The sequence below is a fragment of the Emys orbicularis genome, chromosome 3 (assembly GCF_028017835.1).
Source record: "Emys orbicularis isolate rEmyOrb1 chromosome 3, rEmyOrb1.hap1, whole genome shotgun sequence".
Taxonomy (NCBI): domain Eukaryota; kingdom Metazoa; phylum Chordata; order Testudines; family Emydidae; genus Emys; species Emys orbicularis.
In genome coordinates this window covers 132,951,333-132,963,972 of record NC_088685.1, presented here as the reverse complement: position 1 = coordinate 132,963,972, position 12,640 = coordinate 132,951,333, and the positions used below count along the sequence as shown (strand labels likewise).

Below are 12,640 nucleotides of genomic sequence, written 5' to 3'. Positions count from 1 at the left end.
CTGCAGAATTGCATTGAAATCATCAAGATACATAATGGAAAATGGAAAAATAAAACACGCATAAAACCCCCACACTCACTCTCTCTATTGTTCTTTTTGGCTCAGTTTAATTTTTTTTTTGAGGGGAAAAACGTCTGTGTTCTTTGCTTTGCAGACACCTTTTGGACTAATCCACAGATCAAGCTGCATTTGACAAAGAAAGATGACGGGCAAGATGAATGCACATTTATAGCAGCTCTGATGCAAAAGAATCGACGTAAACTCAGGAAACTGGGTGCTGACATGCTGACAATTGGCTATGCTATTTATGAGGTACTTGGTATTTTACGATGTAGTAGCCATGTTTGCTCTTTCTCTCTCTCCCCCCTTGTATCTCTCTGTGTGTCAGTCTAGATTTCTGCATCACACACCCATTGCTGTGGTATCTAATCACCTGTGTTCTTTAAATAATGATGAGAATGGTAGCTTTCCCTTTAAAATGTCCTAATATTGGTGCAGAAGGGCTTTGCCAAAATGGATTTTCTCCATCCTAGAGCCCCTGCATACAATGCCTGCCTGACCTTAGAGTCTGAGAGCTAGATTCCCCTGGCATCCAAGCTCCATTCAGCACAGGAGAGTGAGGTGGGAGGAGTGCCAGGGGTTAATGGTGACTTCCTGATCCTAAAGCCAGTGAATCATGCATGTATCTGGCCCTATGATTCTAGATCAGGAAGGGAGATGGGAATCTGACATGTCTGAACTACGCACGTCAGTTACTTTGCACACAATAATGAATAAACCTGAAATCCCTGCTTCAAATTCTATTGCAGAGCCCTAGCAAAGATGGACACTTGAACAAAGACTTTTTCAGATACCACCCTTCCAAGGCAAGGAGCAAAACCTACATTAACTTAAGGGAAGTCTCTGACCGAGTCAAGCTGCCACCTGGGGAGTATATTATTGTTCCTACTACTTTTGAGCCACACCAGGAAGCTGACTTCTGCCTGAGAATCTTCTCTGAGAAAAAAGCCATCACAGAGTAAGTAATCAGCGGAGAGTGGTCAGTCAAACAGGCCTCCTGCAACTTCCAAAACACTCACACACCAGTCATGTTAATTGGGTTTTTAAAGAATCATGAGAGATTCCTGAGGGCATTCTCCCTATCCCTATCTTGCTTCAGGCAAGAGACCCCAGAGATGAAGAACCATCCCTCCCATCCACTTTCTGCAGCACCCTCACCTGCTATGTGAGGCTCCCAATGAACTAAATGGAGTTCATTGCCACAGCAACGCTTGTAATTAACAAAAGTTAACCCCTGGTGCTGTGCACTAGATCTCAGCCAGGGGAATCTAGTAAACTAAGCTTTTCCCCTTTTCTTATTGTTTGTTATTGTTGGGTGTGGTGTTTTTGTTTGTTGGGGAGGGGGGAGTTTGTGTGGGAGGATTGGCAGGTTTTTTGCAACAATAGGGTTACCATATATAACAAATAAAAAAAGAGGACCCTCCATGGGCCCTGGCCCCGCCCATTTCCCACCCCCAGCCCCGCCCCAAATCCACCCCTTCCCTGCCCTAACTCCGCCCCCTCCTCCCTCCCACTCCCAGCCACGCGAAAAGGGCTGCCCGAGCGCTACCGGCTTCACGGTTTGCCGGGCAGCCCCCAGACCCTGCGCCCCCGGCCGGCGCTTCCCCAGCGCAGCTGGAGCCCGGGAGGGGAAGCGCCCAGCCGGGGGCGCAGGGTCTGGAGGCTGCCCGGCAAACTGTGAAGCCGGTAGCCCTCGGGCTTCGGGCAGCCCCCATGCCTCCGGACCCTGCGCCCCCGGCCGGGCACTTCCCCTCCCAGGCTCTGGCGGCTCGGGGTCCGGAGGCAAGGGGGCTGCCTGAAGCCCATAGCACTCGGGCGGCTCGGCTCTTAAACAGAGCCGAAGAGTCAGGGGAGGAGCAGAGCAGCCGCGGGAGGGGAAGTGCCCGGCCGGCATTTTCCCGGATATGTTCGGCCTTTTGGCAATTCCCCCCGGATGGGGGTTTGATTGCCGAAAAGCCGGACATGTCCCGGAAAAACCGGACGTATGGTAACCCTATGCAACAAAGTGGGGAAGAAAGAATTAGACGAGTTTTTGAACGCTTCTGGTGAATGCTTCTATTTCAGGAGGTCCTAAATCAGTAACCCCTTTTCCAATACACTTAAAATGTGGTAGAAAAATTCTACCATGACTCCAGACTTAATTTTCCAATTTTTAGCCCACTCTGACTATTTTTGTGGGTATTAGGAGGTGGGGAAATCAGACTAGTAATGAAAACTCAATTTAACCTTAACTGCTCCATAGTATATATTGTTCTGCACATGTAATAATGCTCCTGTTTGTTTCCTGTCTGAATGACCATGTTTAATAAAGAATAAGTTATTTTTAAAAAGCATTTGCATAACGTATAAAAAGTGAAGCTCACACTAGGCCTAGGAACCACTTAAGCTCTGTTTTGAGTTTAAGCAGGGCCGGCTCCAGGCACCAGCCGAGCAAGCTCATGCTTGGGGCGGCAGATTCTACGGGGCGGCATTCTGCCCAATCCTAGGGGGGACGGCCACTTTTTGTTTGTTTGTTTGTTTTGTTTGCCGATCCAGCTGCCCTGTAGGGGGCGGCGGCGCGGAGGAGGGGAGCGCCCTGCTGGGAGCGGGCTGCGCGCTCCGTCTGCCCCAGCCGGTGCCAGGTCTGTAGCAAGCCCGGCAGGGCAGCCTGCGTCCTTCCCTCCCTGCCGACCAGAGCGGCGCAGAGCCCTCCCGGCAGGCGGTGCGGCGGTCAGGGCTGCGTGGCGAGCGCCCCACTGAAGCCCTGGCTGCCCCCTTTCTCTCTCTCCCCCCACTCCCTCCCCCCGCTAGCCGGGGCACGTCTGCAGCGCAGGGAGTCCCCCTGCACTCTGGCTCCAGCCGCCCCGCAGGGGTTTTTTTTCCCCCTGATTTGCCGCTCCGATGCGCCACAGGTTTTGTTTGTTTGTTTGTTTGTTTGTTTGTTTGTTTGTTTTTGCTTGGGGTGGCAAAAAAGCCAGAGCTGGCCCTGAGTTTAAGTGATGCAAAGACCTGACCCTCTGCATAGGGATGAATTTCACCCGAAGTGAATAATTTGTTTAGTAAAAATACTATATTTGCTTTTACTTCTGGAAAATTTAAACAGATAGGATCCCCAGCAAAGTCCTTTGTTATTGAGTACGTTTTTGTTTCCCTCAGGGATGTGGATGAAAACGTTGACATTAATCTCCCAGAGGTAAATCTACAGAGCTAAAATAAGGACTGGATAATTCAGCATAATCCAATATGCTCCATTTGTATTTTTTCATTTCATTTGAATTTTATGAGAATGCCCACCTTGTGTGTGTGAAATCTGCAGTTGTGTTGGGTTTAGTAAAACAACCACAATAATACAATAATAATAATAATAATTAATAATTCTTCCAATTGTTTGCTGATAGGCAGCTGAAATCAGAAAGAAATTAAGGGCTGGCTCCTCAGCTGGTATAAATCAACATAGCTACTGAAATCAATGGACCTAAGCCGATGTGCACCAGCTGAGGATCTGGCCATTAGCCATACCGTGCAGTATTACATAGTTAGGAGCACAGAACCTATTCACACTCAAACATGCACACATATTCTCAGAACATTTTGGGGTCAGAAGCTTGATATTGGATTTTCATAAAAATGATTAGACAATTTTTGCTGTTGATTTTTAATTAAGCTGATTTTTACGCTTAAAAAAAAATCTGACAGGCAGCCCTTAAACCACTTTGTAGTCACTATATTTGGGTATTGACTGAGCTAGATCTTGTTCACCTTATTCCTACAAATAGTCCCACTGATTGCAGTGGTGATACTTGCGGAAGGAAAGTAAGCCAAGATTCAGCTTTGCATCTCTTTGGCACTATTTCACTCAGTTTTCCCCTTGCTTCCAGAGACTGGGTAACAAATTGAGCTTTACATTTCCAGATTCTCAAGGTCACAGTCATTAGTGATGTACATCTATTCATCTAACCTAGGTATTAAAGTGCCTGCTATGTGGCATCTGAATGGCAGTAGATAAATGGTGGGCTAAGTGTCATGTTGGGTGTATATTGGTCAGAAAAATGAGTGTAAGTGTCAAATCAACGTAACTTCCACCATGTTGGCGTTCAGTGGATATACAGTAACTTCTTATTCTATGGCAGCGTTGGGCACAGTGCGGGACCTTCCTCACTTAGCTGATTCTCCTTCTGTGCACACCCTTCCAGTACATGGGCATGCAAGTTGCACTCATTTTGCACAGCCACGGAGTGCCAAAGCAGGGCAAGTTACACTACTTTGCTGCCTACATCTATTTTATGAACAACTTACACCCAGCCTTGTATTTCACACAGCAGTTAATATCACCACTGAATTTGGCCCAGAGACTTCCATGACAGTTGCACCTGTTTATCCCAGGCTTCACTTGGCTGAACGTGGTTATAAAATGGAAAACTGATAGTTTTGAGACAGTGTAGCATTGGAGGCCACCAATGATCAGTTGTTCAGCTCCAGTGCTCTGCCTGCTCCTTAGCCCATGCTATTGTGTACTCCTATCGGAAATGAAAGGTGAAAATTTCTTAGACATTGGGTGCCCGGGAGGGTTAAGTTTTTCATACAAAATACACCTTTCAGATTTTGTTATATCTATTTCAAGATGCATAGCACTCCCCAATGTGCTGAAAGGATGGCTGGCTTGCTTAATTGTTACCCTGCAATTGCAGGGGCCTCAAGCATCGGTGCATCTCAGTTTCTCCTGTTCTCTGCCTGTGACACATAATGATTTTGTTTCCTGTGGGCTGTAATACTTGGATCTCATTTCTGTGTTGGGTTTAGTGTGTGGGTGCCGGCTGTGTCACTGCTTTATGATATACAGGAGGCCAGACTAGATGATCTGTTGCTCCCTTCTAGTCTTAAACTGTGTTACTGTGACTGTTTCTCATAATCTGTGTGCAAGAACCAATGTTAGCTCTCCGATAGTTTTAACGTCTCCCTGTTCTTGTAGCCCCCTAAACCAACCCCACCGCAACAAGAAACCGAAGAAGAAAAACAGTTCCGGGCATTGTTTAAACAGGTTGCCGGAGAGGTGAGTGCGTACTCAGAACGCTTTTAGCTTTGTCTTATGGTGATGACTACGATCTAATGTCATGCTTTGGGGCTTTAGCTGGTCCCCTAAGGGGGTCAGTAAGGAAGTTTTCCCCCAATACACACTTGTAATCTGGGGGGAGGGGGCCTTACCTTCCTCCGACACAGCAGAGATCTGCCACAGGGAGAGACGTGATTCCAGCTGGGGTGGGCCGGTGCTCTGAGGTGGTGCAATCAGGCTGGTGAGTCTTGTTCGTATGATCACCAGATTTTGGGTCAGGAAGGAATTTTCTCCCAGGTCAGATTAGCAAGGAAACTGGGGGAGAGGGTTGCCTCCTCTGCAGCATGGGCCATGCATCACTTGCCAGGTTCATCTGCGTGTATCTCAAACCCAATCAATTCCCTGGCATCAGAGGGGCCTTGGGCAGTGGTCTTTCCTGTTCTTTGCTTGTGGCACACAATAGTTTTGTCTCCTGAGGGCTAAAATGCTTTAGTTTAACTGACATCATTGGGCTCAACATAGGGGTATTTGGATTAAGTTTAATGGCCTGTGAAGTGCAGGAGGTCTGATGATCCCTTCTAGCTTTAAACTTTATGAAATTATAAAAATCATGAATGTTTTACAAAAACTGGGTTGGGAACAACCTTATGTAGCTGAAAAATATATTTCTGTTGTCACATAAATCCACGTGAAGTGAAAATTCAGGGTTCCATATGTAATATGTTTACTTGCAGTATATATTCAGCCACTAGATGTCTATGTGTCCTTTATAAAGTTCCTAACCGTGTGGTCCCTGGTAAACAAAGGAGACAACACTAGAACACAAGCTGTGAGGGAGCCTGTTTGTGTCTGAAGCTGCAGTTACTTTGTTTGAATAAACACCTCCTGTTTGAGAAGAACTGTGATTCCATGTAGCATGTCAGTGAGCAGCTCAGTTGTATTTTGCCATCTCCTCCTTTTTTTTAGTCCTTCTGTTGTTTGTGTGATTCACTATTTCTTGGATTTCAGCAGCAAGCTGTGAACTCAGTAACAGTAGTGCAGTAGAGTTTTGTGGTTGTCAGATGGATGATATTTGCATTCTGTTAGGCTTTCAATATGTCTGAATCTAGACACCCAAAAGTAACAGCTGCTTTAACATCTCAACTCTAGGACATGGAGATAACTGCAGAGGAACTTGAATATGTTCTGAATGCTGTATTAAAAAAAGGTAAGTGTTAATAACAACTTTATTTGCACTTATATAGCAGCTTTCATCCAAGGACCTCAAAGGGCTTTATAAAAGTGGATATTATCCCCAATTTACAGATGGGAAAACTGAGGCACTGCTTAGTAACTTGCATAATGTCACACAGCAAGTCAGTGGCAGAGTCGGGAACAGAACCTAAGTTCCCTGACCTAACTCCTAGCCTAGGCTATCTCCCAACAAAATCCATCTCAGATCAGTGATGCCAGTTCCCGGCTCTGGAGAAAGAAGATTGTCTTATGGCTAAGGCAGTGGACTGAGACTCAGGAGATCCTGCCTCTACCATAGAATCTCTGCATAACCTAGGCTAAATCATTTAATCTCTCAGTTCCCCATCTGTAAAATGATATCACAAACAAATGATAATAATAGTAACGAAATAGTGACAAAACCAAAGAAGAAATTGTGAAAAGTACAAAGTCTATTTGTATCCTCCTGAAGAAAATGAGACTCAATGAGTTACTGGGAGCAGAACTGATGTTCTCTGGTTTTCTGGGGCATCTAAATTGCATGTGGCTTTCTGATTCTTAAAATAGTCAGGGAAAAGGAAACTCCAAGCCATTCTCCACAATACAAACAGCAGCTTGTGTTTATATTTGATGGGAGTGTGCAGGAAGTCTGTGTGTGCTCATCTCAGCAAGTGCTCCATTCACTGAATAGCATCAATGCGCGCTAAACATCTGCTCATGCACAAGGCTCACTGGGTCCACAAAATGAGAACATAAACACAGCTGCTGTTATTTTCTTCCTACCTGTAATTACCTTGTAGCTTCCAGTGTGACAGTGTTCTTCACTTTCCATCCTCAGCTGTTCTGTAGCTCTGCAGAGCGCTGTTACACAGTTGTTTGGTTTCAACCCACAAGTGGCTTAACTTCAGTAGGATGACCATATTTTCCCAAAGGGAAAACAGGACACCACACTGGGCCGGCCCAAGGCCTGCTCTCAGCCCCCTGCAAGCCCCCTCGTCCAGCCCTCCCTTCCTCTTGCCTGTGCAGGGCTGGCCCGAGGCCCCCCTCTCCCCCCACACACATGCGGTGCCAGCCCGACCCCCCTCTGCCACCCGCCTGCTTGGGGCTGGCCTGAGGTCCTCCTCTACCCCTGCCCACCTGGGGCCAGCCCAAGGCCCTCCTACCTCCTGCATGTGGGGCCGGCCCAAGACCTCCTGCCACCAACCCGTGCGGGGCTGGCCTGGCCCGGCCCGATCCTGAGACCTCCCTCCCACGCAGGGCTGGCATTGCCGCTTGCTCCCTCGCCCCCCCTCCCGTTCCTCTGCACCCTGTTAGGGGTTGCACCCCACTAAGGGTCACACCCACTTTTTTTGGCAAAACTGGGCATTTGTCCAGTTTACTTTTGCCAACTGGTCATCAGTTGGCAAGAACAAAATGGACAAATGCCCAGTTTCCCCAAAAAAGTCAGGATGACCAGGACAGGGCTTAAAAAAGGGAGTGTTCTGGCCAAAACAGGACATATGGTCACCCTACACTTCGGTGATGCATGAAGTGGCCTCTGTATAAGAAGGGATAAATTCTGCTCCCAGTTACACTGATGTGAATCCTGAGGGACTCACTTGAAGTCAGTGGAGTCACTCCAAATTTACACCACAGTAACCAAGAACAGTATTTGGCCATAGACAGTTAAGAAATATGCAGTGTGGATTACAGAGGCCTATTTTGCTTAGTTTGTTAATCATCTTCTAAGGTTTGTTGAGCACTGTGGGATACTTTGATGAAGCATGCTTAGCAACGCGTCACCCATTTTTCTGGTCTCCAGTTGTTCTGGTGCATCTGCTGCTGAGCACTTTGTTACCATCCTGTGGATTTGGGCTCAGCACTTTCAAGAATAGCCCATCCTCAACCTCCAGCTATGCTCCTTTTGGGTATTATGCAGGCTATGGGGAGGGGGCAAGGGCTCGTTGTGTTGAAGCTGGTGAACGTCTTGCCACACTCTGCAGTTTTAGGTGTAGTTCAGCACATTTCCCCTTCCACTTAACTCAGGATTGAGCCCATACAGCCCAGATCCTCAAAAATACTTAGGCACCCAACTGCCACTGATTTAATGGGAGTTATGAACCCATATTTTTGCAGATCTGGGCCTGTGACTATCTGTGGCAGGCCAAACAATAACAAAAGGGCATGCCCATGAAGGTTAGAAACAGAAGGAAAAAAACCTCCCCCTGCCCGGGGCTTTGGTTTGACTCATCAAACAAGTAGCACAAAGGACCTCCAGTTACTTCAGAAATTGTAGACCCTCCTCAGAAGAGTTTGACTCCAAAACAAAATGGGTTCAGCTGCCTATAGCATGCCTTGCCCAGACCAGGATTCCAAACTAGTTGCCAGGGAAACAACATTTCCCAGCAATTCCAACCCCTCGATCCCAGAGCAAGGCCAGTTTGCAATTACCCCAGTCCGTTCTTACCACCAAAGGAGAGGAGAGGTCTGGCATCCCCTGCTTATAGGGCTCCCATCTCAGGGCCTATGTGCTGAGTCAGCAGCGTGGTGTTCTACAAATCCCAGCTCACCTCCCCAAGACGACTTCCTCCCTTCACTGACCACATCCTCTCCTCCATAGATATTTTAAAACGTCACAGCTGGGATGGGGTAGTGCTGGCTTACAGGTCTCTCAAATCTTGAATGGCAGGTGCATCCTGTTATGCTATTATACTACTATGATTCTGATTGGTTGGTTCCCTCCCCCTCATCATGAAAACACTGGAAATCAAAATGTTTAATATTTGTGTTAAAAGGTAAAATGTTACCTAAAGTAAATTCTAAGGGACTGATCCAACACCCAGTGAAGTCAATAATGGTGGGTCCCAATAGACTCCCAGTGACTGCATTGAGCTTTGGATCAGGCAATAATTTTTTAATGGCTAATTCAAAAGTATGTGTAACACCCATTAAGACAACAATAAATACATAAAATAAATGGACGTACAGTAGGGTTACCATATTTCAGCAAACAAAAAAGAGGACGGGAGGAGCCCCGCCCCCATCCTACCCTAGCCCCGCCCCATCCTGCCCTAGCCCCGCCCCTGTCCCTCCCACTTCCCCCCCTCAGAACTCCCAACCCTCCCCGCGCTCCTTGTCCCCTGACTGCCCCCTCCTGGGACCCCTGCCCCTAACTGCCCCCCAGGACTCCGCCCCCTACCTAAGCTTCCCTGCCTTTTGTCCCCCCGCCTGAGACCCTCCCCCCATCCTAACTGGCCCCCTAGGACCCTACCCCCTACCTGTACCCTGACTTCCCCAACCCTTATCCACACCCCCACCCCCAGACAGACCCCTGGGACTCCCACGCCCCATCCAACCACTCTCCACCCCCTGACAGCCCCCCCCCAGAACTCCCGACCCATCTAAACCCCTCTGCTCCCTGTCCCCTGACTGCTCCGATCCCTCTCCCCACCCCTGCCATCTGACAGCCTCCCACCAGAACTCCCAAACACCCCCCCTCGCTCCTTGTCCCCTGACTGCCCCCTCCTGGGACCCCTGCTCCTAACTGCCCTCCAGAACCCCACCCCCTACCTAAGCCTCCCTGTTCCTTGTCCCCTAACTGCCCCCTCCTAAGACCCCCCCCAACTGCCCCCCAGGACCCTACCTGTACCCTGACTGCCCAAAATCTTATCCACGCCTCCCCCAGAAAGCCCCCCCCGAACTCCCGACCTGCCCCCCCCGTCTCTTGACTGCCCCCTCCAAAACCTCCCTGCCCCTTCTCCGACCCCCTGGCCCCCTTGTTGGCCTTCGCCTAATGTCTCTGTGAACTTGCTCAGGAACATCCTGAGCCGCTCGTCCCGGCACGCTGGGCAGCGGGGGAGGAGCTCTAGACTGCCGGAGGCGATCTGCGAATGCAGGGAGGGAGGGAGTGATCTCTGCTGCAGGGGAGAGGAGGAGGGGCTCTCTCTGGCTGTCGGAGCCCCATGTAAGTGGCACCATCCGGCCGGCTGCCCTGTTAGCCGCGCGCGCTCTGCATGGGGGGGGGGGGAAAGTCCGGACATTTACAAATTCCCCCTGGACGCTATTTTTAGCTCAAAAAGCCGGACATGTCCGGGGGAATCCGGACGAATGGTAACCCTACAGTTTTTAAACTGTGATTCTATCAGCTCTACTCTGCATCATCAGATTGATGAGATGATCAATCCCTGCTTGACTGTTAATAACGTCATTTTATTATATTTAAAATTTTTAAAGGATGTTTACAAAGCTAGTCCTGCAGCTCTTACTCTCTTGAGTAGTCCTATTGAATGAGATTTTAACTGACGTCACTGGAGGTTTCTCATGTGAGTAGAGGCAGCAGAGTTGGCCTCCAAGTGAATTACTCTTTTGGAATTACAGGTAGTGGTCACAGGAGTATCTTTGGAACTATATTTTACTTTTTTCCATTGTTAATTTTTTAGACTTTAAGTTTATGCCCAATGACTTTATTTCTTATTTAACTTGATTGTTATGCTTTTTCAGCAAAGGACATCAAATTCAAGAAAGTAAGCCTCATGACATGTAGAAACATCATCTCTCTTATGGATGTATCCTTTCAAATAAATGCTAATGTGAATTCTCCAGGGTCACACTGGCACTGAATGTATACAAGTGCCCTGGGGGATCTTTCTCATCCCCGATACTAGACATGAGTGCAATATTGTGATATAGCGGAGGTACACGAAGCACAACAAACAGATGGTGTCAAAATTGTATTCCAGCTTTTATTATAGAAACTTAGAGCGGGACTTTTCAAAAGCATTCAGGTTTTACTATAGACTTCAGTGTAGTCCCTGGCTGAGCTCTTCTGAAAATCTCACCCATTTTATTTATATATAAGATGTTGCTATGTCAACTACTGGGCAGCAATCTGAAAAACCTGGAAATGACTGTCAATCAGATCCTTGTGCTCCAAAAAGTGGAATTCCAGTCCTTTACAACTGCCTGATCACTACTGAAGCTTCCTAGAATAGCTTCTTCCCTTTTATAGGTACTTTGCTGAGCCTGCTCCCCTGATAGCTGGCCATTTAATATTGCAGACCAAGCAGCCACAGCCCTAACGTGGCAGCTGGCTGCTGCTTGCTGTATCTGTCTCCTATCCAGCTAGTAAGTTCTCCTCTTTTGTTTTTGTTTCTCCAGCCCTTGTTATTTGTGGCACCTCCTCACAAATATTTGCAATAAAAGCCCAAACAAAACAAAACTGCCTCTAGTTTGAGATACAGCTACCAATTCAAAACTCAGCCCAGGCTGGTCAAAAATGGGTGTTAAGATTTGTGAGGCTCTCAAGCAAATCTGCCCAGTTTTGAATAAAACCTGGGACCATTTATTCTTTTGCTGAATAGTGGAAAGTACCACTCTACAGAAGATGGCAGCTTCTAAAACTACTCTGGCCTAAGTTTTCAAACCTGAGTGTGTGAAGTTCAGCACCTAAATCCACACTTAGGCATCCAAGTAAGTGGTCTGATTTTCAGAGCTGCTTGAGCACCTTTACAATCCTGTTGGAGCTGTGGGTGCTCAGTGCCTCTTCAAATCAGGCCACCCATTGAGGGGCTTGTGTAGGGTGTAGCTGCCAGACTTCAGGCAGACCCAGATTTGAACACTGTGGCCTGTAGGAACGTTTGCTGCATTGGTAGCCATTAGGAGGGCTCTCTCCTAAAAAATTAAGATAAAATGTTGAGACGAGGTGGAAGTAGTAGTCATCACCGGCCAAATCCTGATGCCCTCACTCATGCAAAATTTCTGAGTAAGGGCCCCATCCTGTGATGGACTTAGCACCTCCTAGGAGGTTCTTCTGAGTATCTCAGCTCCCATTAAAATCAGCACTTTGCAGGATCAGGGCCCTAAGGACTGAGGGAGCCCTGACAGGATTTTCCCACATGTGAGAAAGAGGCAAGTTCTAACAAATCTCGATTCCCCTCTATAAAAAGTACCTCAGCTTTCTATAGCAACTGTCCCAAACACCAAGGCCAGGTTCTGCCACACTCACTCTACAAGTAGTTCCATTGGTTTTTGACTGACTCCGGGTAGCAGAATCTGGCCCTAAAATAGCAATACTGATAATGCAGTGGGTGAGCAATTCCCATAAAATATGGTAGCATTTTTTATCAGGTAATTTAATTCTCTGAATCATTCCTATCCAATTGGAATCCAAAGCTGCTCTTGCTTTGGGACAGTGTTCTCCCTACATTACTCAGCAGAGATATCATACAAAGTTCTAGATTTCCAACAGCAATCATTGCAATTGTTTGCTCTCAACAGCATCATAGTGTAGATATTGTTATCTGAGTAAAGGAATGACTGGTAGATTTGGACAGAACATGGGATTTCACTTAACCAGTATTT

At 47.4% G+C, this 12,640-nt stretch overlaps 1 protein-coding gene across 3 annotated transcripts in view; it reads left to right on the top strand.

Annotated features, from left to right (window-relative positions):
• Positions 1-12,640, top strand: part of CAPN9 (calpain 9) — a 49,014-nt gene that overhangs the window by 29,153 nt on the left and 7,221 nt on the right. For all 3 annotated transcript variants that reach the window (XM_065402172.1, XM_065402171.1, XM_065402170.1), the window contains 6 exons: positions 155-312; positions 810-1,018; positions 3,196-3,232; positions 5,009-5,089; positions 6,239-6,296; positions 10,781-10,845. In XM_065402172.1, the coding sequence (XP_065258244.1) occupies positions 155-312; positions 810-1,018; positions 3,196-3,232; positions 5,009-5,089; positions 6,239-6,296; positions 10,781-10,845 (608 nt within the window). The remainder of the gene's footprint in view (positions 1-154; positions 313-809; positions 1,019-3,195; positions 3,233-5,008; positions 5,090-6,238; positions 6,297-10,780; positions 10,846-12,640) is intronic.